At 38.4% G+C, this 26,805-nt stretch overlaps 2 protein-coding genes and 1 long non-coding RNA gene across 10 annotated transcripts in view; 2 read left to right on the top strand and 1 right to left on the bottom strand.

The window, feature by feature from the left end:
* Positions 1 to 329: 329 nt before the first annotated feature.
* LOC307014233 (interferon-induced protein with tetratricopeptide repeats 5-like) lies at positions 330 to 9,821 on the top strand. Of its 8 annotated transcripts, XM_079642079.1 has the most exons (6): positions 331 to 494; positions 774 to 853; positions 3,766 to 3,870; positions 3,952 to 4,646; positions 9,424 to 9,485; positions 9,737 to 9,821. In XM_079642079.1, exons 3-6 carry the CDS (start codon positions 3,863 to 3,865, stop codon positions 9,740 to 9,742), a joined length of 771 nt encoding a protein of 256 aa, XP_079498205.1. In that variant the 5' UTR covers positions 331 to 494; positions 774 to 853; positions 3,766 to 3,862; the 3' UTR covers positions 9,743 to 9,821. The 8 variants fall into 8 exon arrangements, with proteins under 8 accessions (XP_079498204.1, XP_079498199.1, XP_079498205.1 ...); XM_079642078.1 differs by lacking the exon at positions 9,737 to 9,821 and having other exon boundaries at positions 330 to 494; positions 9,424 to 9,562; XM_079642080.1 differs by lacking the exons at positions 9,424 to 9,485; positions 9,737 to 9,821 and adding an exon at positions 6,601 to 6,730 and having other exon boundaries at positions 332 to 494.
* On the bottom strand, positions 7,012 to 9,413 carry LOC307014270. Its single transcript, XR_013801209.1, has 2 exons — positions 7,617 to 9,413; positions 7,012 to 7,145 (listed from the first exon to the last, which is right to left on the bottom strand). It is a non-coding gene; the product is annotated as an uncharacterized lncRNA (long non-coding RNA).
* The window catches only part of cherp (calcium homeostasis endoplasmic reticulum protein), a 26,242-nt gene continuing 9,175 nt past the window's right edge, over positions 9,739 to 26,805 (top strand). The window contains exons 1-11 of the mRNA XM_079650217.1: positions 9,739 to 9,851; positions 10,453 to 11,147; positions 18,052 to 18,225; positions 19,212 to 19,250; positions 19,714 to 19,994; positions 21,349 to 21,486; positions 21,588 to 21,739; positions 22,175 to 22,286; positions 24,298 to 24,387; positions 24,619 to 24,811; positions 25,073 to 25,264. Of these exons, the coding sequence (XP_079506343.1) occupies positions 9,844 to 9,851; positions 10,453 to 11,147; positions 18,052 to 18,225; positions 19,212 to 19,250; positions 19,714 to 19,994; positions 21,349 to 21,486; positions 21,588 to 21,739; positions 22,175 to 22,286; positions 24,298 to 24,387; positions 24,619 to 24,811; positions 25,073 to 25,264 (2,074 nt within the window). The 5' untranslated portion in view covers positions 9,739 to 9,843. The remainder of the gene's footprint in view (positions 9,852 to 10,452; positions 11,148 to 18,051; positions 18,226 to 19,211; positions 19,251 to 19,713; positions 19,995 to 21,348; positions 21,487 to 21,587; positions 21,740 to 22,174; positions 22,287 to 24,297; positions 24,388 to 24,618; positions 24,812 to 25,072; positions 25,265 to 26,805) is intronic.

Raw genomic sequence — 26,805 nt, 5'->3', positions numbered from 1 at the left:
GGGACGCCAATACGGAAGTGCCACACACTGCAGTTCATATATTGGCCGATAGGCGATGGCTGCAGAAAGGAGCAATTTCCATAGACCCCCATGTTAAAATGCCCAATTTTACAGCAGAAAAAAACATGTTTCTACCACTGGGCTCCATACATTTTATTATCGATATAGTTAGATTCCACCTTCATGATTATGAATCTGTGAGTGAATTGTTTTCTAACGCGACCCTTTTATTTATATTAGGTCTTAAAGTTTGTGCATACATTAGGGCGTGGTCACTTTGAGTGACGGCTCTGTCAAATGACTGCTGCTGCTAGCTTCTTGTCTCTGCTACCTGCTCCATGAAGCTAGCTACTGTACAGGGACTCTGCCTGGTCAGTTCATCCAGGAAACAAAACTTGAAGCCAGCCGTGGTTGTTTGTTCTTCATGCTTATATATCGGACTATTGTGACTCGCTCTGCGGTTAAAACAGACGGTGCATGAATGCAGTTTTGCGGTAAGTGAAATTTGAGTACTTATTTATGTGTTAATTTTAATCAGCTACGTAATGAATGTTAAGGCTTGGGTTAGCGTGTAAGCGAGTGGTAGCTTTATTAATTGCATTACCAAATGGGTATCAAATAAACAGTAAGCATTGGTAACACAACTTCCAAAGTTACAGTAAAATAAAAAGGACCCTGACTCGGACAATACACAATCCAACATGTTCAACAGAAGATAATCAGTTATATTGTTTGTACACATGGTACTTTACATATATATCTGTTTGTTTAAGGTGTCCAGGTGATGCAGACAGGCTGGACCAGAGAGTGAGAGACAGAACTGGACTCCTCACAGCAGTGAACTTCAGCTCAGGTACAAAGACTCTTTTTTTCATACTGTACAAAGAATCAAGAAAGATATTGGTTTAAATAAATGAAGTATTGACTTGAATAGACTGATTTACATTCCATTAAACAATACTACATACTAGATCACCTACACACCAGTGAAGTTGAGGGGTTTTTCCATGCAAAAAGTTACATTTAGATGTTAACAAGCAATATGATTTTGTAAGCTTTCTAATTTAATGTATTAAAGGCAAAGATATTTAACACATAGTGAGAACTGCTACTATTTATCTCTCAATATTGTCTGTAAAAAAACGTGGTAGAAGTTATTCTTTCAGTGAGACAACAGAGCAAGCTTCTACAGTTGCACTACGTTTTGATAACAGTTTAATATTATTTTGATAATAACATATATTTCAATGTTGATGAACTTCATACTTTTCATTCATAATCTGATTGTCTTTGTAGCTCACTGTTGAAATAAAAAAAAAACATTACAATTACAAAATAATTATATTTACAGCCCCGAAAAAAAAATGACACATTAATTCTAGGAGTGTAATACTTTTACTAATATGCATTCATTATGACAATATCATACTATTACTATAGGAGTGTTCTATAGTGTGTTCAAAAAACAACTTCAGAAACACTAAATATTATACTATAGTAGTACTATTTAAAGTAATATAGTCTTAATACGGAAATACCAAAAAAACACTCTAGTAATACTTTTACAAACACTATAGTAATAATATGCATTCACTATGAAAAAAAAATGCTTCTATTAATCCCACCCTCAAGCACTTTGGAGGGTATAGTTGTAGGACTGTAGTACCAATAAATTGAGCAAGTTGCATGTATGTGACACGTGTATTGTCAGAGATAGCAAGGGGTGCATATCGTGGCAACCAGGCTGTTCATAAAAAGCACCACCCAAAAACAAAATTATATTAATCCCACCCTCAAGCACTTGATGTAAAAATAAAAAATACATTGTAAAGCACAAGTACAAGCAAAAGTATACAGACAGGACTTCACAATTAAATAAGAACATATATTAAATAAAAAATGTATGACGAATGAATGCAAAATCCAGGATTCGACAACCCAAACATCAAAAAGACAACATAGAATAGCAGACAACCTAATCTCACCAGAATGCATGACTCCACCACGACTCCTTACACCGCATTGCGTGGTGGAGTCACGAACTTTGCTACATTTACGTGTCTGCACCACGCAAACAGCCCCTATGTAAAGTGAATGAGGCTCCTTTGTCATGGTGAACACACGCATTTCTACAACGTCCAGCAGTGAGCTTTTATTCTATAAAACGTTTTTAAAATCTACTTTATAGTTTGTAGTAACTCACGGGAGGCTTCTTTTATTTTATTTCATAATAATTTGTATTTTTCGTCAGAATGTATTATGGCAACATTAAAACAAATCCAGAGTTACGTGCTTCTGTACTTCCTCTAAGAAGAAAGGACATTAACAGAAGATCTCTGTGACGCTAGATGTGGTGTTGTTAATGCGATATGATATCCGAGAAAAAAATTCAGTTTAGGATGGCCGAAGACACTACATTACCCACAATCCCCAGCTATCGTTTGGGACTACAGTCCCGTTGACAAACCCCGTGATTAATCTTCAAGCTCTGGGATTGGATGTTGGGGTGGCAGTGCGCCAAGGTTACGCCGAGCATCAAGCTCTTTGAAATGGAACGAAACCACGGCGGGCTATTCAAAACTGGAATCGAACGCCCCCCCAGAACTACACATGCTGGCTATTGTGTTTCGCAAAATGTTCTACTATGGCACGTTTCTACTGGGAATTGTAGTTTTAAAAGACGATTTCGTTTTTCCCAAAATTAGAAATTGACAGTATTAAACTGTGTACAGCCATGGAGGTTTAGGCGATAGGAAACAAATTGGTGTGTACAAATGTATAACATGTAATTATTAAATGGGGGAAAATCCCTTGTATCCATAATGGACAGCATTAATATATACCCTTATGACAGCTCATTGTTACTTTGTAATTCTACTCCACTACAATTCAGAGGTTAACCTGATATTTTTACTCCACTACATTTATTTTAGTTACTTTGCAGATTCTGATTAATGATGTGAAATATAAACAATCCTTAAATCAGACTTTAGTTACACCTGAATAAAATTCAGGGAAAGGGCCAACAATCAGGAGAGATATTTGATTGTTGGTGCTTGAGAAGACTAAACATTTATCTCTATAAAGTATATCCATTAATCGTTAATCGTTAATTCTATACTTTATGTAATTGCTATTTTGGACATCCCTTTCAAGATTTCAAGATTTTCAAAGGTTTATTGACATATCGTATACACAACTACGGTGCAGTTATGCAATGAATGAAAAACTTGGGTCACAGGTTCCTCAACAATGCATTACAAGACATCTATCAATATGTGTATACCTCCACCATTAAACTGTTAAATTCTGCACATTTCTTATACTATCTACATACGTAAGAGTATAATTAATGTGTATAATATCGGTTAAAATAAGTGCTTCAACATAGTTAACATTGCAGGAAAGCAATATATTAGACGTTAAGTATTAACGTTAAGTATTTTAGTACTGGCCAAATCAATGTGTGTTTACTACCTGTTGTTCTCAAATACATAATAGAAAATTAGGAAATAGAGCGTTCATTTTTCAAAAGTGGTGACGTCTAAATGTCCTCCAATTCTGGTATGACCCTTATAGCTTTAAAGATAAACACTTTTGCCCAAATGAAAAGAAAATATGACGCAGTTTAATGACTCTTCAATTTGGTTTTTCAAATGTGGAAACAAAAGATAAGGCATGTTTAACCCCACCCCTCTGACTTTTGTTTTATCAACAGTGTGAGCATTTAAACCTGCGTTCTCAATAACATCCCATCTTTCACAGCCAAATAGACGCTACACATTACTGACTTTATACCAGAGCATCAAGAGCAAAAGCCATCCCAACATTTACAGAACTACAAAGCTGAGGAAACAGCTGAATGATGAGGTGAGTTGCTGATTCTGGATTTCATCATAAAAGTAAATCATACGTTTTAAAAATATGTTTTACTTTGTTATTTTGTATTAGTGCTACTCAGAGTCAAACACTGGTGTCCAGACTGAAGGCCCTGCAGTGCCACTTCACCTGGGATCTTGACCTCAGTAGGTCCTTACTTTTACGTTGTAGGGACAACTTGTTAGACATTGGCACCGTGAATGGAAACAGATGGCTGGGTCACATCTACAACCTGCGCGGGTTCATTCAGTACAAGCTGGGCTTCAGTGAAGACGCCCAAAGTTTCTTCAACAAGGCTAAACAGGCTTTCTGCAGTATAGGTAACGCAGATGAAGGCCCCTGGTTAGTGGTGAACTACGGGAACCTGGCTTGGCTGCACCACCACCTGGGAGACCAAGCAGAGAGTGAGGCCTACCTGTCTAAGATCGACACCCTGATTAAAAAATACCCATCTCCATCCCAGGAGGAGCTCCACCCAGAGACCTACGCTGAAAAAGCCTATGCGCTGATGACGGTCATTGGAGACAAAACACTTGCTGTAGATAACTTCCAGAGAGCTATGGAGATGCAGCCAGGCATACGAGAGTGGAACACTAGCCATGCCTTAGCCTTAATGTCTGCTTCTATGCACAGCAGTACAGGGCTGGAAGATGACATCTTGGAGAAAATGAGAATTGCCCAAGAACAGGATCCAGAGAACTTGTACCTTGCTGCTCACTACCTTGATCAACGTGCTCAGAGAGGAGAAAGAATAGAAGCTGAAGCACGTGAGTTAGCCACAAAGGTTTTGAGAAGTCCTGTCAGCAGCTACAGTGGTTTAAAACCATTGCTATGGGTTTACAGAAAGTATATATCTGTTGATGAGGCCATTGATTTGGCAGAGGAGGCTCTGAAGAACCATCCAGATGAGCGTCACTTGAAGAGATGTGTTACACTCTGCTACAAATGGAAGATCATTTTTTGCAGGGAAAGTCACCCAGAGAAAAGCATGATAGACCGAGCAATCCCTCTCCTTGAGGAGGTGATTGCTCTTTACCCTGATTCCTCACTTATGAAGAAAATAGACCTTGCTAAGATATACGCACTGTCACATGATGGTCAGGCTAAAGCTGCTCAGAAATATCAGGAACTGTTAGAAAGGGATTTAGAACTTGCAGACAAACAAATGCTTTACAACAAGTATGCAATTTATTTATATTTCCAAAAACACAATATCAACGTCAATATTTCAATACGATATCACATGAAGGCGGCAGCGATACCGTACCAATCCTTCTTTCGTAAGAACAGCATCAAAGTTCTGGAGAAGATTAGAGACAGACGCAGGAACAGCTTGTGCGGAGAAATAATAGATTTTCTGGCAAACCTGCAAGAACCATAGTGTTCTAAACAGCAATGGTTTGAAATCCAAGAAGAATATATGGCATTTGTAAAAATAATCTGTACATCCTCTTGGCTGCAAATAAGAAAAAACATTTGTTTTTCTTCTATTGTTCGGGTAATACACAAGGTAGCAACACCCATACTCTGAAAATGTTACATACATTTTCTATTGGTTTTAGACTTTCATCGTTAAAACTGACCTAAATGTGTTATATTTTGAACTGTCTCATTGGCAGGTTTCAACGGTGTGTTGCACTTTAGTAGCAGACAAACGCTATTTAGAAGAACAATTAGCTGAGCACTGTTTTTAAGCTGTGTCTTAGATGTTAAATACAAAAACTATGAAATATACATGATGTTTGCTAATAAACTCTTTGTAAACTCAAACCTTTTAAGCTGCAACCAAAAAATGTGGATACTTTTAAAGAAGCAAACATCAAATCAAAATAAAAAGTGTTTATTCATTAATTTTGCCTGTAACTTTAAATTATTTCCAAGATGTGTGTTTTGGAATTAAAACGTTTGAACCCAATTCTTGTTACTTGTTATTGCAAATTGTATTGGAGGCATATGTAAATAATATATTATTATCAAATGTATTTTTTTAGATGTGTCCTTCTAGTTATATAGTGAGTGGTGAAAACTGAAATCACAACTGTACTTAGCAAGTTATTGTTAATCCCTTTTTTCTTTTTCTAATTGCTGGATTGTTGTGTAGTTATCTAATGTATGAAAGTGTTGATTTGTTACGTATGCCCCAGCGCCGTATAGATAGAAGAGTTACGACAGCGGAAGTCCAAAAACGGTTATCGTCACGTGGTTCATGTAGACGAGAATCGTTCCCCGGAAGTTCATGGCGGGCAATGTGAATGCATTGATAACAGGAGATAGAACTTCGACTTTTGGTAATTATTAGTGAATAAAGGTTTTGATTTGCAATATTTATACAACAAATCGATATGTGTATGTATTTACATCAATATGTTTTAAAAAATAAAATAGAATTTGCTAATATTAAGTGATAATATTAGGATTAGTGTGAACAACTAGTTTACATGCTAGGCTAACAGTGCCTTGGTTAAAGAGCCTGTTGCTGTTTATTTATAGCTTTGAATTCTTTAAAACCAATATTATCTTCTTAAACTTGTATAGTAGTCAGGAGCATCACTTTCTAATGTTTATTGATATATTTAGAGGGAGGGGATCTAAAGGAATGCTTCAAAATTCAGATTAGATTAATTTCTACCATTTTCTTAAATTCATGGTAGTTTCAGTAATCCCATGGTAATTGAGGACACAAGTTATCTAAATGACTAATGTCATCTTTATGGCTTTCAGAAAGGACAGGAGACCGACAGGTGACTATCAAAGGACTAGCAGCATGATGATGATGATGATGTTAAATGTGTTGTTTTAGGAACATCCATTGCAAATACATGGAATTCAATAAACATTGAATAGCATATCATGCAGTTTGTCCGTGCCTTTTCCTCCGTGTTGTCCTGGTTTGCTGTGCTGCCTCCTAGTCGCCACCATGGTTTGCTGTGCTGCCTGGGGATGCTCAAATCGCTCTGAGAAAGGAGTACGAATGTACGGCTTCCCCACTGACACAGAGCGGAGGAAAAAATGGCTGGCACAAGTCAGCAGGAGCAATTTCATGACCAACAGCAAAACAATATGTGAGGTTAGGTTATTGTATACAAACACTGCATTTGCACTTTTTCACAAAACGAAAACCACACCATTGGGAAAGCTTAATGTTTTGTTTAATACAAAAAAACAGGGAAAGGCTTGAAAAACACTGAGAGTTGAGACTCAGGGTGCAGGGTGAGGGTCTCAGTGCAGGTATTCAGGCTCCATTGAATCCCCCTCTGGTTCTTGTGCTGAAAGAGGGAGTAACAGACAGGAGACAGGGTTATACACACCTATATAGCACACCTATTGGATGGGAAATTGCCTTGGGGAGATAAGGTGTGGTCTTTGTTCCCAACTGAAGTTATGGAACTTTATTATTTGTGAGTTTAACAAAGTATGACAAATGGCATCAGTAACAGATGTGATATGAATTTCTATAAAGTTGTCTCACATTCTTGGTCATATTTTATATACAGTATGTAATGAGTATACTGTAACATGTCCAGTAAGTATAAAGTGTTTCCTAATACTGTGTATTCAACCACTATGGTATAGTGTATGGTACTATGGTATGGTATCCTAGCTTAATCTGTTATCTGTAAACGTTCCCTAAATCTACTAATTTAGGGATAATCCACTGACATCCTTTAATACACATGTTAATTTGAATCAGATGTACTGATAATATCCGCAATATAAATCTTTAAACTTCTTCTTACCTTTCAAAAGTCCGTCACGAACGGTCTATTATGCTGCAACTCTACAGCTCTGCTAGCCTTGGCGCTAACTTTCGGGGAACGATTGAGAGGCTCCACGATCCGCCATTGCTGTAAAAAAGTGGTCCATTGGAGTGAACGGAGATGACATAACTCTCAGTCTATACGGCGCTGGTATGCCCTGTAACCAAATCATTTCTGAAAATGCCAAAGTGCTACAGGATGTACCCTTGTACTCCAGATGACACGCTGCCTGTCCTGTTGGCACATGAGTAATCTAGATCATTAAAGTAATCTTAGTTCATGCATAGAGGAACTGATAAACATGATATTACAGTTTTTTCAATTAATAAAACACATTTTTGAAAGCAGGGCTTATTTTCTCAAAACACTAAGCACAACTCACATCCATACACCCAAAGTGCGAAACACCTCATATATCTTGCAAAATGAAGCACTACACCCAAAACTACATAAACACTTACCAAAACCAAACTGTTGCACCAAATGGCACACACTTCATGTATAGCACAAGACACTTTGTCCTACCAACTACACACTGTGGTGCTCCATCTAAAGCACACTCAGCTTTTATGGCGGTATGTAAAGAATTCAGCGTATAAAGATTGATCAAGTCTAAAAAATATGTGCAGAAACACAAATATACAGTTGTTATACTTTTAATTTTCTCCAAAACAAATTGGTGCAACATTCATGCACAACACATAGTTACAGTTGTGTAAAAAAGGATGCCTCAAATACAGTCATTGGAAAAATAAATAGAAATCATAATTTTTTTTTAAACAGACGAAAGATATATACTCAGGCTTCATTTTACCACCTAGCTTGGTCTGACCACAGCTCCTCATCAACATGAAGAAGAAGCATTACTCTTTAGGCCTGACGGTCATATCTTCGACCGTTATGCTGCAAATAACTCTTCAACTGACTTCAGTTCATCCTCCCTCTCTCTTATCCTCCCTCTACCTCTTCCTCTTGCTGCTGTCCACATATCCATGTTTGTTCCAAAGGTTCTTAGGTGTAGCCTTCTTCTGGTGCTTACATCCTGATTGCTGAGTCAACAATTAAGCAGTTTGTGGTTCTGGTCATTTCGCCTGTGTATTTGTTTATTGGTTCATGTGCGTAGCATTTTTAATGGCAGTGTTTTGAAAAAGGCAAACAAGTGAATATGTCAGATTCCTGTGTCTTACTTAAAGAACTGTGTGCAGTGTTTTGCAAAAAGCATCTCCTCAATGCAGTTTGCAGTACTGTACACCGGGCACTGATGGAAATTAAAATACAACCTTTTAAAGCGTTTTTTTTCAACTTCCATCTTTGAAGTCCACATGAGGATTAAACTCATACAGCTGTATAACAATCTGTCCAAGGCGATATATGAACAGGTTTGGTATCCAAACAGTAACCTGGTTACAGCAGTAGATGGCAGCAGCAGAGTGTCATGGTGCAGGTGTCTCCTACAGCTCTTCATTCTGACACTGCAGACAGCTGCTGCTGAAAATGAAAACATAATGCAAATGTGTAAGAAACAATGCAAATGACACCTGCATACTTCCATTTGATTTACATATCATCAAGCACTGTCACTGTTTCTATATATCCCACAGACTATAGACATGTTTAAATATGAAGGATTGTTCACCTGTTAACTATTTATTTCTTATTTTCGATATATATTTTGTATCCTTATATAATTGTCACATACTGGTCTGGATAATCGTCATGTAAACTGCATACCATTATTTGTCCAGCTTTGATGTCTTTGCTAAGCTGTTAAACGGTGTGCTCACAGGGTTGGCCAATAATACGGGTTCTGATTGTGAGGGTGCAGCCATAAAGACAGTGGCATCTTGGGTTTGTATTTTTTACTCATATGGCCTTCATGTACATTTGAACTTTAAACCAAGTTGAGAGGTAATATAATCAGAACATATGATAATGAGAGATATGTGGCTTTAGTTTCCTTCTAAGGAAATGAAAATCAAGGTGCAATTAGACCATAATATCATAAAATGTCATATGGACCTGCCTCGCCTCTTATGTTTGCTTTGTCAGCAGTGAGACCATTTAAAACTGCGTGCTCCTTAGCATCTTATCATTTACAGCTATAAGCAGAAGCTACACATCACTGCCTTTATAGCAGTGAACACAAAGCATCAAGACCAGAACCATCCTAATCTTTACAGAACTACTGCGTCGAATAAACAGCTGAATGATGAGGTGAGTAGCTGCTTCTCAATTTAATTTCATTGTATGAGTAATTTAAGAGCACACAAACCCAAAACGGATTTATTTAATTTTGTATTGATTCATAATGCAAAAATATTTGCATTATGAATTAAACTAGTCAACAACAAGATTTTCACTCCCTCCCTTCTTTCTTCGTTGACCTTCTTTTCTGTAATTCTTGTTATTTTTCTTTCAATGAGGTCAAAGTTCAACGTTTAAAGTTCATATATTCTCATTCTACAACTCAGGGTTCGGGTTATGGTAAATGTAAGTTGTAGTGACGTTTTCCTACAAAAAACAACAACAACTCTTTATCTGTGCTGTATGGAGGATGAGTTCAAGAGTCTCACAGCGAGGAGAGAAGCTCGTCTGCAGTTTGTTCGGATTATTCAGTATCGTTGCCAGATGGCAGCAGGATGAACAGAATTTGGCTTCAATAGTAACTGTCTTTAAACATGTTGGGCTCTAAGCAGTCTATTACATATATCACTGAGTGGTTTGTGGTTGTATCACACATTAGCAGACATTAAGGGATATAACAATAACCCAAATATTATGTGTTTCAATATTCTTTATTTCTATTCTCCATCAGTGCTGCCCAGAGTCAAACACTGCTCTCCAAACTTGAAGCCCTGCAGTGCCACTTGACCTGGGATCTTGACATCAGAACGTCCTTACTTAATCATCGCAGGGACAACCTGGAGGACATTGGCACCAATGATGGAAACAGATGGCTGGGTCACATCTACAACCTGCGAGGGTTCATTCAGTACAAGCTAGCATCCAATGAAGACGCCCAGAAGTTCTTCAACAAGGCTACAGAGGCCTTCAGCCGGATAAGAAGCACAGATGAGGGCCCCTGGTTAGTGGTGAACTACGGGAACCTGGCTTGGCTGCACCACCACCTGGGAGACCAAGCAGAGAGCGAGGCCTACCTCTCTAAGGTTGACACCCTGAATAAAAAATACCTATCTCCATCCCAGGAGGAGCTCCACCCGGAGACCTACGCTGAAAAAGCCTATGCGCTGATGACGGTCAGTGGAGACAAAACACTTGTTGTAGATTACCTCCAGAGAGCCATCGAGATGCAGCCAGGCATACGAGAGTGGAACACTAGCCATGCCTTAGCTTTAATGTATGCTTCTAAGCATAGCAGCACAGGGCTGGAAGATGACATCTTGGAGAAAATGAGAATTGGCCAAGAACAGGATCCAGAGAACTTGTACCTCGATGCTCACTACCTTGATCAACGTGCTCAGAGAGGAGAAAGAATAGAAGCTGAAGCACGTGAGTTAGCCACAAAGGTTTTGAGAAGTCCTGTCAGCAGCTACAGTGGTTTAAAACCATTGCTATGGGTTTACACAAAGTATATATCTGTTGATGAGGCCATTGATTTGGCAGAGAAGGCTCTGAAGAACCATCCGGATGAGCGTTATCTGAAGAGATGTGTTACACGCTGCTACGATTGGAAGATCTTTGGTGACAAGTACAGTCGTCCAAAGCAAGACATAATAGACAGAGCAATCAGTGTCCATCAGGAGGATATTGCTCTTTACCCTGATTCCTCACTTAGGAAGAAAATAAACCTTGCTCAGGTATACGCAATGTCAAATGATGATCAGGCTAAAGCTGATCAGATCTATCAGGAACTGCTAGAAAGTGATTTGGAACTTGCAGACAAGCAAATGCTTTACAACAAGTATGCGAAATATTATTTCGTAAAACACAATAGCAACATCTCAATACAATATCACATGAAGGCAGCAGAGATACCGCACCAATCCTTCTTTCGTAAGAACAGCATCAAAGAACTGGAGAAGATTAGAGACAGACGCAGGGACAGAATGTGCGGAGAAATAAGGGATTTTCTGGCAAACCTGACAGAGCTGTAGTGTTTTTAACAGCAATGGTTTGAAATCCAGGAAAAATATATTGTATTAGCAAAAATAAGAAAAAAACATGTTTTTTTTCTATTGGTTGGGTAATACACAAGGCAGCAACACCCATACTCTGAAAATGTAACGTACATTTTTCTATATTGGTTTTAGACTTTCATCGTTAAATTAAATGTGTTATATTTTTGAACTGTCTTATTGGCAGGTTTCAACTATGTTTTACACTTTAGTAGCAGACAAACGCTATTTAAAAATACAAATGAGCTGAGCACTGTTTTTAGGCTGTTTCTTAATTGTTAAATACAAAAACTGAAATATACAGAATGTTTGCTAATAAACCCTTTGTAAACTCAAACCTTGTAAGCTACAAGCTAAATATGTGGATAATTTTAAAGAAGCAAAAATGTAATCAAAATCAAATACTCTTTATTAAAAAAGTGTTAATTGATGAATTAACTTTAAATTATTTCCAAGATTTATATTTTGGAATTAAAACGTTTGAACCCAATTATTAATTAATTTCCTTGTTATTGAAAATTGTATTGGAGGCATATGTAAATAATATATTAATACAAATGTATTTCTTAAGATTCGCACATGTCCTTCTAGTTATATGGTGAACGGTGAAAACTGAAATCACAACTGTACTTGTATTATGTGTTGTTTTAAATTACACACTTTTTTTTTAAAATTTGCTCAGTTTCTCAGAACACTAAACACAATTCACAAAACCACACACCCAAAGTGCAAAACACCTCATTTATCCTACTAAGTGAAGAACTGCGCTCAAAACTACATAAACACTTACCAAATGCAAACTTTTGCACCAAATATAACACACTTCATTCATAATACTAGATGGTTTGACCACCCTACACACTGCTGAGCATCACCTAAAGCACTTTCATCTTTTATGGGCTATGCTCTGTACATAGAGGTTTCTGCAGAGAAAGATTGCTTGAGTATACAGAAATACAGTAAATGAAGAAATACAAATTAGTTGTGGAAAAAAATCAGATTTATTCAAAAATAACATTTTGCAACATGCATCTCAGCACATAGTTACTATGCTTCGGATCGCTCTAAGTGTGATGGCATTGTTTGCCAAAACCCAGTTTGTAACTGCTGCTTCCTGTGCCTCATTGAACATCCTTAGCCTTCCACCTGCACCTCTTTTTTTCTCAGTCCTTCAGAAAAAAAACAAAGATATAGTGGTTGGTCAGTGTCTGTGTTTCATAAAAGTAAGTTTACCACAGTCAATTGTGCAGTTATAGTATGCAACAGGCCAACAATTCAAGTCTTCAAGTCTAAGTGTCCGGATTACAGAGGCAATAGTAAATCGGCTCAGATTAGGCTGAACCCTCCGTCCAGCCTCTCTCATCGTCAAACCATGGTTGATAACATTTCATTTCATTAGAGAGTATTCTTCCTCCTCCTCTCACTCTCAGCTCTTCCTCCTCCTCTCACTCTCAGCTCTTCCTTTTGCTCTTGCTTCCATGTTGGCTTCCATTGTTGCTGTAAGAAAGTACTCACCTGTGGTGTTTTTATAGTGCTAACATCCTGATTGATGAGCAAACAATTATGCTACCAGGTGTTTGGTCAGGTGGAACGTGTTTCTTGATCATTGGTTAATGTGTGAGGCATTTTGAATATCAGTGTTTTAAACCAGCTAACATGTGACTTTATGTCAGATTACTTTGTCTTACGTGGAGAAATGTGTGCAGTGGTTTGCAAAAAGTGCCATGTTGATTTGCAAATTGTGTGAAAAGCTGAAAACGTGTTTAGAGTTTTGGAGATTTGAGCCGATGTTTTGCTCTTTGAGTGTCAGTTAAAATAATTGTGCTTTATGTATAATTTTAGTGTGTTAGCAATCGAGAAAAACTGTAACATTAATGTAAATAAAATCCTGAAGCATCAATTATGACTTTGGTCCTTGTTTTCTTCCAACTTCCAAAAACACAAAACTAATTAAATCAGGGTCTTTATTTCTAACAAATGTCAGAGTGTTGTGTGTGAACCACATAATGAGGCTGAAAGGCTGCAGATGGACTGAGTAAAAGTATACTGTCTATACATGGCTCGTTCTCTCAAAACACTTTTAAACACGATTCACAAAACCACACACCCAAAGTGCAAAACCCCTCATATGTCTTGCAAAATATAGCACTGCACTCATAAACACTTAACAAAACCAAACTTTGGCACCAAATGACACACACTTCATTTATAGGACAATACACTTTGTCGAACCAACTACACACCATTGTGTAACTCACAGTGGAACAATCTAGGAAATGAATGGAATGGAAAAAATAACTATGAGAATAGGAAACCACGTTCATATCTTTGATGAAATATGGGGGAAATGAACATATAAATGGTATATCCATTATGTGTTAGCTATATCTAAGTTATTGTTAATAAATAATTTTTCTTTTTTAATTGTTGGATTGTTGTGTAGTTATTTAAGTGCTGATTTTGTTATGTATGCCCTGTAACCAAATCATTTCTTACAGTTTTTCTCGATTGCTAAAACACATTTTTTTTAAATTGCTCAGTTTCTCAGAACACTAAACACAATTCACAAAACCACACATCCAAAGTGCAAAACACCTCATTTATCCTGCTAAGTGAAGAACTGCACTCAAAACTATATAAACACTTACCAAATGCAAACTTTTGCAGCAAATATAACACACTTCATTCTTAATACTAGATTGTTGGACCACCCAGTTACACACTGCTGAGCATCATCTAAAGCACTTCCATCTGTTATGGGCTATGCTCTGTACAGAGATGGTTCTGCAGAGAGAGTTTGCTTGAGTTTACAGAAATGCAGTAAATTAAGAAATACAAATGAGTTGATAACATGGTGTTACGAGGAGAGAGGCTGGACCCTCTGTCCAGCCTCTCTCATCGTCACACCATGGTTGATAACATGGTCAATCAAAGTGGCCCGGATTTCATTAGAGAGTATTCTTCTTTGTCCACGTCCTCTCCCTCCAGCTCTACCTCTACCTCTCATTCCTCCTCCTCTCACTCTCACCCACCTCTTCCTCTTCCTCTCACTCTCAGCCCAGCTCTTCCTCCTCCTCTCACTCTCACCCCAGCTCTTCCTCTTCCTCTTGCTCTTGCTTCCATGTTGGCTTCCATTGTTGCTGTAAGAAAGTACCCACCTCTGGTGTTTTTATAGTGCTAACATCTTGATTGATGAGCAAACAATTATGCTATCAGGTGTTTGGTTAGGTGGAACGTGTTTCTTGATCATTGGTCCATGTGTGAGGCCTTTTGAATATCAGTGATTTAAACCTGCTAATACGTGACTTTATGTCAGATTCCTGTGTCTTACGTGGAGAAACGTGTGCAGTGGTTTGCAGAAAGTGCCATGTTGATTTGCAAATTGTGTGAAAAGCTGAAAACGTGTTTAGAGTTTTGGAGATTTGAGCCAATGTTTTGCTCTTTGAATGTCAGTTCAAATAATTGTGCATTATGTATAATTTTAGTGTGTTAGCAATCGAGAAAAACTGTAAAATGCCAAAGTGCTACAGGATGTACCCTTGTTGGCACATGAGTAATCTAGATCATTAAAATAATCTTAGTTCATGCATAACAGAGGAACTGATAAACATGATATTAAATCTGAGTAATCACCATCGACGTAAGGAAACATTTTGGTTTTCCATAGATGGATCATTCACGGAAAATAGTTAAGCTGACTGTCAATCATACACCACTGTAGGATTAGGAAACAGCGAATGCATTCAAATATATTTGAACAATTTCACTTTCAGTTCTCAGGAACTTTATTTTTTTGAAAAATTGACCTTACTAATGCATCCAAGAGGAGTGTTTCACTTTGACATAACCATGTCAAACACAATACAGATTCTCTCCCTGTTTAAAAAAAAAATGAAAGCTGGAAACGTGAAGCCGAGGAAGAATGATGTCACACATCCTCTGCTTGAATGAGCTAGTCTAGGAACATGTCCACGTGCAAGTTCAAACTCTATAACAAAATAAAAGAGGTTCTAATTTAAGAAACCATTTTTATATATAGGCCTACACAACATCATCTAGGGTTTGGTCTATAAACGCTACCTGGAATTTGATTAAGGGCCAAACCAAATCAATGAGGTGACAAGTGGAAAACAACCGGGATTTATTACAAAAGCTTGGATTTTTTTTCAGTTCACCCAAATTAATTTATAATGGTAATTCTGAGTGCTAAACTCCAGCAGCGCATTGCCAGAGCGCTCGAAACATCGAGGGCAGGGCCGTGTCCCTTCTCAGACCTTTGGTATAGATGCAGTCATCTGAATGAACAGGCAGAGGGGAAGGATGACCCCCTGTGGTGAGCATGTGTGTGTACAATGTTTCTAATAAACTGCTATTTCCTAAGACTCTGTTGTCTGCTGTTAAAAATCTTTATACATGAAATAAGACCTTTGTTTAGATTGAACTGGGTGTCAATTGGTAGGAATTTTGCAAGCATAAAAAAAACAGAATCCTGGCTCTTCTTAATAAAGATTTATTCCATCTTGTTTTAATTTGATTTTTATTTAAACAATCATTTGAAAAGATAGGCAAGGACATAAAATGTACTGTAGTTCCAGAGCTGAATCGTAAGAAAGTACATTTACTCAAGTACTGTACTTAAGAACAATTTTGAGATACTTGTACTTTAGCTGAGTATTCTCAGTTTATGCCACTTTACACTTGTACTTCACTACATTTTAGAAACCAATATAATAAGTTTTACTCCACTACATTTATTTGACAGCTTTTAGATACTAAGTTTGGGTTTAGATAATTAGCTTTTACACAATATGAAACAATGATTAAATACATGCTGACATACTGTATATATTTGGTCATAATATCCAGCAGAAGACAGTATAAGTTTACTATAACAATGTAAATGTCCCTGCCGTGGGACTAATACAGAATTTCTGATTTCTGATAAGGAGTACTTTTACTTTTGGTACTTTAAAGTATATTTTGATGCCGATACTTGTATACGTTTTATATTTTGAATGCAGGACTTCAACTTGTAACAAAGTATTTTTCAAATTGAGTATTGCCACACATTTCAGTACATCATGAGCTCCGTTATATCCTTAGTTTAGTCTATTTTTTGCAATGCTTTCTTCTTCCACTAAACCCGGAGCGGCGCTGTAGGCAAATCAGACAGCAATGTTCCGAGGCGCTGTTTCTGTGTGTGCAATAATACTTCCGGTTTACGATACATGGGCAATGCCTGTCTTCTTTGTCGATTTTATAAACCTTTAAGGGAAACATTACACAATTATACTGTTTTGGACTATCTATTAAGCTGCAGCGGGTTCGCTGTAAGTGAAGCCAAACATGGATATCCCCAATTCCCCCGAAGGTGAGCAGAAACGTAACGCTGCTATGTATGAACGTTAGCTAGCACACATGCTACCTGGAGCTACGCTACTGCTATTAAACACAACACATTTAGCATCTAGCAACGCACGTAACACCAGCAGCTAACGGTGTTGTTACACATTTTTAATCTGTGGGTCTTTAGCATTAATGTGGTGTTTAACATGTAAATCATAAATCCGCTTAAATGAATATCACTTGTCAATATTTTGGTGAGAATAAGCATTGGTTAATGCTCTTATGATAGCTTACCTACACTTGACACAACTTTAGTATTCTTAAAGACTCATCATACAATCTGGATGAATACTATGTTGCTGCTGCATGCATTTCCCCAAATTACAACGTGTTTCCTAATCCAAACATGATACATATTGCAGTCTTTAAGTGATACATTGCCTTGTTATTAAAAAAAAAAAGGAACAGAAAACCAAAAAATTGTCCATTTTAAGTACGTAGGTGTTGCTTTTTCTCAGTGCGGAAAAGTAATGCAAACTGTATCGGGTTATGAACACAGACAAGGACTTCATGAATCTACTGAATTGGAAACAGTCATATGTTTTTATTTCGCAGTGGATGGGATGGTTATTTCATTCAGATTTACATTGATGGCTTTGAGGATTCTGTAAACACCTTTTAAAACGGCTAACTGTTTGTAAAAAATAGTTGTTTTCATTCAAGGATTCCTGGATATGTATCTAATAAAAAGGCTTGTTTTATAACCGTAATATAATGATGACAAGGCACGTGCTGTCAGGATAAATGTTCATAACGTGTTAGTAAAGCACACGTTATGATAAGTTCTTCCTGTCTTTTGCTTAGCATTTTAAGACATTTCACCAACTGCCCCAGTTCTGACTCTTTACTTATTTTCTTTGTTTCTTTTGCAGATCAAGAACTGAAGAATGTAATAGACAAGCTGGCCCAGTTTGTCGCTCGTAATGGGCCAGAGTTTGAGAAGATGACAATGGAGAAACAGAAAGACAACCCCAAGTTCTCCTTCCTCTTTGGGGGAGACTACTTCAGCTACTACAAGTGCAAGCTTGCAATCGAGCATCAGCAGCGTATGTAGTTAATGGAAAAGTCCACAGTCATGTATCTGTCTGAATGATGTTGGAATGTTTAGTTCATTTAGTGTTCTAGATACTAAGTATTTTCAATTTTTATTGAGACCTTAATGTAAAGGATCAATGGAATTGAATTGAAATGTAACTTGTAATAGTTCAAATTTAAGGGATCAAGGAAAATGTATTGTCATTCTGCAAACAGGGTAGCACAGAAAATGCAATTATTTTTCTAAATAATTTATTCTATAGATTTTCTTTTACCAAGTTCCACCCAGATCAGTGCAAAAACAACATCCCCTTTGTATTTTACAATTACCACAGATTTTTAAAGGGGCCCTATCATGCTTTTTGGGGGGTTTCACTTTCCTGTAGTGCAGTTGGTTTTTGTCTAAATGGTCGGCAAAGGCTTAAATCACAAAGTTCCCTCACACCACACACTATCCCCCCCGACTGAAACGACTCCGTTGTTTACTTCCCAAACATAGTGACATCACTATGTAACACTCACGCTTCCATTGGCTAGCACTCTAACACACTGTACGTGAGAGGGTGGTGCAGCACAGGCAGTAATAAAGCTTTGAACATTAAAGCATGTGAACATGTCAAAGTAAAGGCACACATTTTTACCAAACCACCTCTACCACCCGCAGCTGATGGTGATTCAACTTGGGACCAGCCTCTTCATATTTTGTCTGTTTTACATTTAAACTGAGGTGAAATGGGGGGGGGGAGGCCACACACACCAGTTCTTGTCCTACATATACTTCGAAACACGCAACAATACTCCAAAGGAAGGGAAAACGCTCCCTTGGTCAAGGTCAGAAATCCACAGATTAATAATGAAGGTTAGATAACGTTGATGATGTACAGCTGATACACTGCCTAGTAATACTACAGCACGGTGTTGTGCAGGGTTGCATGGAGTTCTTCTGTCAGTAATGTAATAACACTGAAATGTATTAAAGTTTGCTTTCTCCACTTAGATCCCTCTACCCACGATGGGGAGGAATATACATCTGAAGGTATTTATTTGGAACCAGATGTGCCAGACAAATTCAGAGTTCTATTCGGAAAGTGACATTCTTATTTCTATTTTGCACATTTCTGCTGGACATGATCATATTGATGCTTGAAAGTTTATTAGGTTTGTTTTCCGTTTCCTTTATGTTCTTGATTCGTGTTTTCCTTTTTAACGTGTCAGATATGTTTCATTGATGATTCTCATCAAAATGTGCTTCATCCTTCCTTTTGAAGCTGGTATGATAAGACAAACAGAAGTAGGCCTAGTGATCCAACATTTCTGTTCTTTGTTTACAAACCTTGGTGAATCTGATTTTCTTCAGGTTCTAACCATATTCTATATACACAAGCTGCTAACGTGTTTTCTTCTCAGCATTTTCTTTCTTCGTTTTAAATACTTGTTTTCTGTAAACAAACCAGCCAATCTTTGCCTGTTGTGTGTTTTTTTTTACTCTTTCTCTGCAGGGCATCTCCATCTCTCCAGCAGCAACCCTTCCAGCCTCAACCCCAAAATCAAAGAATTACCAACACCAAGACTTCACATTTTCATATTCCCTGCCTTTTTATTTATTATTGCAGAGATGTACCAAGGCTCCAAAGACGTGGTTGATATCCTTCCGCCACCAATGGCAATGATTGCCCCGCTTCCGAATCCTCCACCTGCTGCACCTTCAATGGAGGACCTAATCCAACAGAGCCAATGGAATCTGCAGCAGCAGGAGCAGCATATGCACACACTCAGACAGGTAACAGCAAGAAAGTCATTGATGGATAAGAAGCCAAATAAGCGATATTAACGTGGCAAGATAAATCATTAAATTGAGTTATTTAGGTTACATCTTTCTCTCTGTTCTAAATGCCCCTAGTGGTGGAAGAAGTATTCCGCTATTTTACTTGAGTATACTTAATAATACTGCAGTGTAGAAATGCTCTGTTGCAAGTCAAAATGTGTCATTAAAATGTAACTTAATTATAATTACCAAAATGTTAGCATCAATACACTCAAATTACCAAAGCTAAAATAACTGATTTTGCAGAATGGCATTTTTTGGAATATACATATTATATAACATATTTATAATAAGTGATCCATTAATGTGTCAGTCATCTTAAAGAGACCCTTTTATGCTTGTGGGGGATTTGCCTCCTGTTGCGTGTTGTATAGGTTTTTGTTAGGGATGTCCCGATCACCTTTTTTTGCTCCCGATCCGATTCCGATCATTTGATTTTGACAATTTGCCGATACCGATTTTTCCCGATCCGATCTTTATGCAATGCATTAAGAGAGAAAAAAAAAAAAAGCATTCAAGTTGTCCCTTAAGGTTATTTTTTCTTATTTAAATTGGATATTCTATCCAACATGGATATAGCTTCTTTTTTTCACAGCAGCATTGGATCAGTTCAGTTGTGCAGCATTGGATCAAAACAAAATAAAGCTTATCAGTACTCGTTAGCTTACTGCTACAATTAGACACTGCGCCCTGCCCACTCTGTTGCCAGATTTGAGAGAAAGAAGCAACCAGGTCTATGAAAACAAGCCCCAAAGAAGCAAGACATACATGATGTTGTGTAATTTGAAACCAAAACTAAGGCCTCAGGATGACTTTAAGATTTGAATATGGTCATTTTTGTTTTGTAACATTGAATAACATTTTTTTTAAAAGTATTTATTAAAAAAAAAAAAAATCCCGATCCCCGATTTTTTCCTCCCGATTCATATCTTTTGAAAATCACGTGATCGGGGATCGGAGCCGATCACGTGATCGGATTGGGACATCTCTAGTTTTTCCCTCTCACTCTCACCCTCTCAAGAAAATGTGTTGAGTAAAAAGTAAGATATCTACTTCCAAATTGTAGTGTAGTACTAACAGTATAAAATGAAGTATAAAGTAGCATAAGATTGAAATACTCACGTTAACTACCTGAACAATGTATTTAACTACAGTACTTAGGTAAACAATTTTTTCGCCCACTGGTCTTCCCTGACAAGAATTGGCATCTTCTGTTTTATTTCCTTCCTGTTAAGCTCATGTTACACTTAATGACAATAGGAAAGGAAAAATGGTTAATAGCATCTTTGTTAATGTCTTCTCAATGTAGGAACAAGTGACTGCAGCCATTGCTCTGGCTATGGAGCAACAGACCCAGAAACTGCTGCTTGAAACCCAGTTGGACATCACAGAGTTTGATAACCTGCTGCAGCCCATCATAGACACCTGCACCAAAGACGCCATCTCTGTAAGCCGGTCAAGTAGAGATTTTTATTTTAGATATGCTTATGTTCGTAGATTCCTAAATTCATTTTAAAATGTATGTGCATGTGTCCTTTGTTCTGTCAGGGTGGTAAAAACTGGATGTTTAACAACGCCAAGACTCCGCAGCACTGTGAACTGATGACATCACATCTCCGCAACCGCATCACTGCCGATGGAGCGCATTTTGAGCTCTGCCTGCATCTCATCTATTTAACCAATGACGTTCTCCATCACTGGTACACAAACCCAAATACCACTTTACTACTACACTTAGGGAGTGTAATATAGCTCCAATAAGCCTATAATTAACATGATCTCTTATGATGTTAAATGTGTAAAGCCACTTACATTTTCATTTATGTCTGATTCCACTGTACACACGTATTGAACAAGTATTCATTTTGAGCTATAGCAACCAATTAATGATTAATTACCATGTGAATTTAAATTCATTTTTTTTTAATTTAATGTTTTAATTTCATAGACTGTATAATGAACCGCATTGAACAAAAGTGAAAATAAACATCTGTTCCAGGCCAGCCTTGGTTAAATGTTGAACAAATCTTGCATTAAAAGGGGTAAAAGAGCATTATAACAGATTAGATGAGAGGTTGGTGTTAAGCAGCTTTCAGTGTATTTCATCTGTAACATGTTTAAATGTGTTCTCACAGCCAGCGGAAGCAGCAGAAGGATTTGTTGGCAGCGCTGCAGAAAGTCGTTGTTCCCATCTACTGCACCAGCTTTCTGGCTGTAGAGGAAGACAAGCAGCAGAAGATCACCAGGGTAAACATCAAGCACATGGACAGCTTTGTGTCCATTTTTAACAACTAGGAACCTTAACAGATTGCAGGAGTTTTTATTAGTATTGGCAGTACAATTATGGAACACTAATCAACACCTTCATAATTAAAAATAATACTTGCATAAAATGTAATTAAATTAATAATATTCTGTCCAGTTTTTAGTTCAAGGCAGTTTAAATGTAGGGCTTGCTTTTGTTAGTTAATGTTGTAGTGGTATGTCAGTTGTGTATGTCTTGATTTTAATCGTACAATGTCAACCAACTTCTATTATATAAATAGCTAATTATACAGCGTTTGTTAAGAAAAGGCTCAGCACTTCCTGCCTGCAATGCTATTTATTCATTGAATCTATACCTCTTTTTGGTATATACAGTGGGGCAAAAAAGTATTTAGTCAGCCACCAATTGTGCAAGTTCTCCCACTTAAAAAGATGAGAGAGGCCTGTAATTTTCATCCTAGGTATACCTCAACTATGAGAGACAAAATGAAAAAAAAAAAGAATTTAAAGAATTAATCTGCAAATTATGGTGGAAAATAAGTATTTGGTCAAAAGCAAAAGTTAATCTCAATACTTTGTTATATACCCTTAATGACAGAGGTCAAACGTTTTCTGTAAGTCTTCACAAGGTTTTCACACACTGTTGCTGGTATTTTGGCCCATTCCTCCATGCAGATCTCCTCTAGAGCAGTGATGTTTTGGGGCTGTCGCTGGGCAACACGGACTTTCAACTCCCTCCAAAGATTTTCTATGGGGTTGAGATCTGTAGACTGGCTAGGCCACTCCAGGACCTTTAAATGCCACTCCTTCGTTGCCCGGTCGGTGTGCTTGGGATCATTGTCATGCTGAAAGACCCAGCCACGTTTCATCTTCAATGCCCTTGCTGATGGAAAGAGGTTGTCACTGAAAATCTCACGATACATGGCCCCATTCATTCTTTCCTTTACACGGATCAGTGGTCCTGGTCCCTTTGCAGAAAAACAGCCCCAAAGCTTGATGTTTCCACCCCCATGTTTCACAGTAGGTATGATGTTCTTTGGATGCAACTCAGCATTCTTTCTCCTCCAAACACGTCTAGTTGAGTTTTTACCAAAAAGTTATATTTTGGTTTCATCTGACCATACGACATTCTCCCAATCCTCTTCTGGATCATCTAAATGCTCTCTCGCAAACTTCAGACGGGCCTGGACATGTACTGGCTTAAGCAGGGGGACACGTCTGGCACTGCAGGATTTGAGTCCCTGGCGGCGTAGTGTGTTACTGATGGTAGCCTTTGTTACTTTGGTCCCAGCTCTCTGCAGGTCATTGACTAGGTCCCCCCGTGTGGTTCTGGGATTTTTGCTCACCGTTCTTGTGATCATTTTGACCCCATGGGGTGAGATCTTGCGTGGAGCCCCAGATCGAGGGAGATTATCAGTGGTCTTGTATGTCTTCCATTTTCTAATAATTGCTCCCACAGTTGACTTCTTCACACCAAGCTGCTTACCTATTGCAGATTCAGTCTTCCCAGCCTGGTGCAGGTCTACAATTTTGTTTCTGGTGTCCTTTGACAGCTCTTTGGTCTTGGCCATAGTGGAGTTTGGAGTGTGACTGTTTGAGGTTGCGGACAGGTGTCTTTTATACTGATAACGAGTTCAAACAGATGTCATTAATACAGTTAACAAGTGGAGGACAGAGGAGGCTCTTAAAGAAGAAGTTACAGGTCTGTGAGAGCCAGAAATCTTGTTTGTTTTTAGGTGACAAAATACTTATTTTCCACCATAATTTGCAAATTAATTCTTTAAAAATCAGACAATGTGATTTTCTGGATCTTTCTTTCTTATTTTGTCTCTCATAGTTGAGCTATACCTAGGGTGAAAATTACAGGCCTCTCTCATCTTTTTAAGTGGGAGAACTTGCACAATTGGTGGCTGACTAAATACTTTTTTGCCCCACTGTATTATTAACCCTGAACTTATTTATTTGTTTGTATTCCCATTCTGCTCCATTCAAGTTGTTGCAGCTGTGGGAAAAGAACGGGTACTTTAACGATGAGACCATCCAAATGCTCCAGAATCCTACCCTGGGCCTCGGCCAGTACCAAGTGAGTGGAATAAGATTCAAGGCTCTTCTCTATTGCCTGCGCAAAGCCAGAAATGGGAGGAACTCTGTTATAGTTGTATTATCCAAAGGCTCATTTATTTTGTTACTGTTTTGTTTTGTTGTTTTGCACCTGGAGATTTAGCTTTCCTGGAAAATAAAAGCACTAGTGTGTTTGTATTGAATGATACTCCTGTGATAGTGGTTAATCTCAATCCCTTGCCCTCTCTCTCAGGCGTCTCTGATCACAGAGTATGCTGCGGTGGTGCAGCCGATCCAGCTGGCCTTCCAACAGCAGATCCAGGCTTTAAAGGCCCAACATGAAGAGTTTGTTTCCAGCCTAAAGCAGCAGCCACAGCCCTCGTCTGTAGCACAGCTAGGAATCCCCGCTGAGCCTGAAAAGACCCTGCCTATGAGCACAAAAGCTGGTGAGAAGACACACAATGATACATGACGACAGACTGATTGTTTAGATAAGTAGAAATACTAGAATTCGCTCACATAAGAATGGGGGATTATAAGAACATTTCTGAATTTTTGTATGTAATTTGCTATATTTTTAAAGAAAAATATTTAATGTATGGACTTTTTTTTATCTTGTCTTGTTAAGTTTTGCTGTATACGTTTAAGACCTGCTCCAGTACATGTGTGTTTGTGCTGTAATTTGTTGCTGTGTGTTTTTTGTGAAGGGGATGTGAAGCCGCCCATTTCGGGTCCTCCACAAGGGGACTTTGATGGGGCTCCATCCAGGCCACAGGACCCCAGCAACCCAAGTGGACCCTCAGATATCTCCTCGAACAAGGCTGGGTGGTATGATCCCCAACACATGGGCCCCTGGAACCCCAACCAGCCGGTAAATATGTGTACTTGTGTGTGTGTGTGTTAGTGTGTGCATTTGCTGATTTATAGGGAACAAAAAAGTAAAAAAACTGAAAGTTCATGAGTTCAGAGACATGAGTGTGTGCTGTGCTAGTCTCCAGGGTTAGACCTTCGACTGATGGTTCGGCTCAATGTTTAGTGGGAAGCCCCAGCCCCGCAGATGTATGATTTAAGACAGTACTGTGGGATATATTTTGTTGTGTGTATGGGATATATTATATAACAACTACGGGTGGGTACTGAGCCCCGGTATTAAACAGTCCCCGGGGCTGAACTATTAAAGACCCGTGGTACCGTTAAAGAGCATCTTGCAGGGGTTTTTTTTTTTCTACATTTATGCTTAAACTTGCTTGAAAATTGCAATTAAAAAAGTGAATGTAGATTTGATATGTTTTACGAGACATAAGGGCAGGAATTCAGAGGGAAAGGAGCAATTTTGAGCTCTGCTCTTAAAAATAGCTTTTTTTTAAGGTCATACGTAAAACGTGTCATATTACATAACAAAGGGTAAACATCTCCGCTTTCTGACCGCGGGTATAGTTAGTAGTTGCGTTGAGTTGAGCGGTTGTGTTTTAGTGAGCTGGTATTTTTCGGTAGTTTTTACATTGTATTTTACCATTTGTAATAATGGTGCAGTATTGTGTTTGTGCAGGTTGCACAAATACCAGCCTGTCAGGCTGTCGAGTCCACAGTAAAAAGGACCGGAGCTAGCGTTTGTTCCTGGGTGCGTTGTGCATCCACCTCCCTGCAGCACATACTCTCCACTAGGGTTGCCAGAAACTGACCATGATCAAAATTGATTATTCGGCAGCCCTGGCGAATAATAATCGATTATTCGACCTTGCATTAGGTAACCGTGTGGAGGCTGTACTGCTCCAGCCGTCTCCTTTGTGTTTGTTTGTTTCCCCCTGTCTGTGTTGTTTGTGTGTGCGTGGTGGCTGTCACTCCTGGCTCCCGGCTCAACCTCCACTCACCTGCTGCAATCAGCTGTGCACCCTCCCCGACTACACACCTGCTTTCCATCAAGCCATTTACAACGGCATATAAACGGAGGCTCCACAACCTTTCTCCGCCATATCGTCAAGTATCAGCTGTATCTCTCGTCTCTCCTCCGGTACACAGCACCGTAGTGTGGAGTTGCATTAGGTAACGCGAGATACGGCTGATACTTGCGCATTACTTTCTGTTATGGATCAGTATCAACAGTCCTGCCAGTTACGTTACTATATTATCAATGCTACGTCAGTTATAGCCTGATATATGATAGCTAACTTTACAATGTTGTGATGTGACGTTAGCTAACATTCTGTAGCTAACGCCGGTCACTCACCAAGACAGCTGCCCAGTTCTCCAATGGTTCTCCTCACACCACAGCTCAATTTCTCTCCCGATGGCCGTTATTTCTTCTAATCCTTGGCTGCTCCTGGTCTCTTGGCGCTTAGCAGGCTCATGATTATAAGGTTGTGGTCCGTCATATGCATTTGAATATTCACTTCTTCTGTGTCGAAACTAGCATTGGGATCCATGTTTATTAATACGTTAC

Source organism: Notothenia rossii (assembly GCF_949606895.1).
Source record: "Notothenia rossii genome assembly, chromosome: 1".
In the NCBI taxonomy this organism is placed as follows: domain Eukaryota; kingdom Metazoa; phylum Chordata; class Actinopteri; order Perciformes; family Nototheniidae; genus Notothenia; species Notothenia rossii.
Note: the sequence above shows the minus strand (reverse complement) of the source record. Positions and strands in the feature narration are given on the sequence as shown.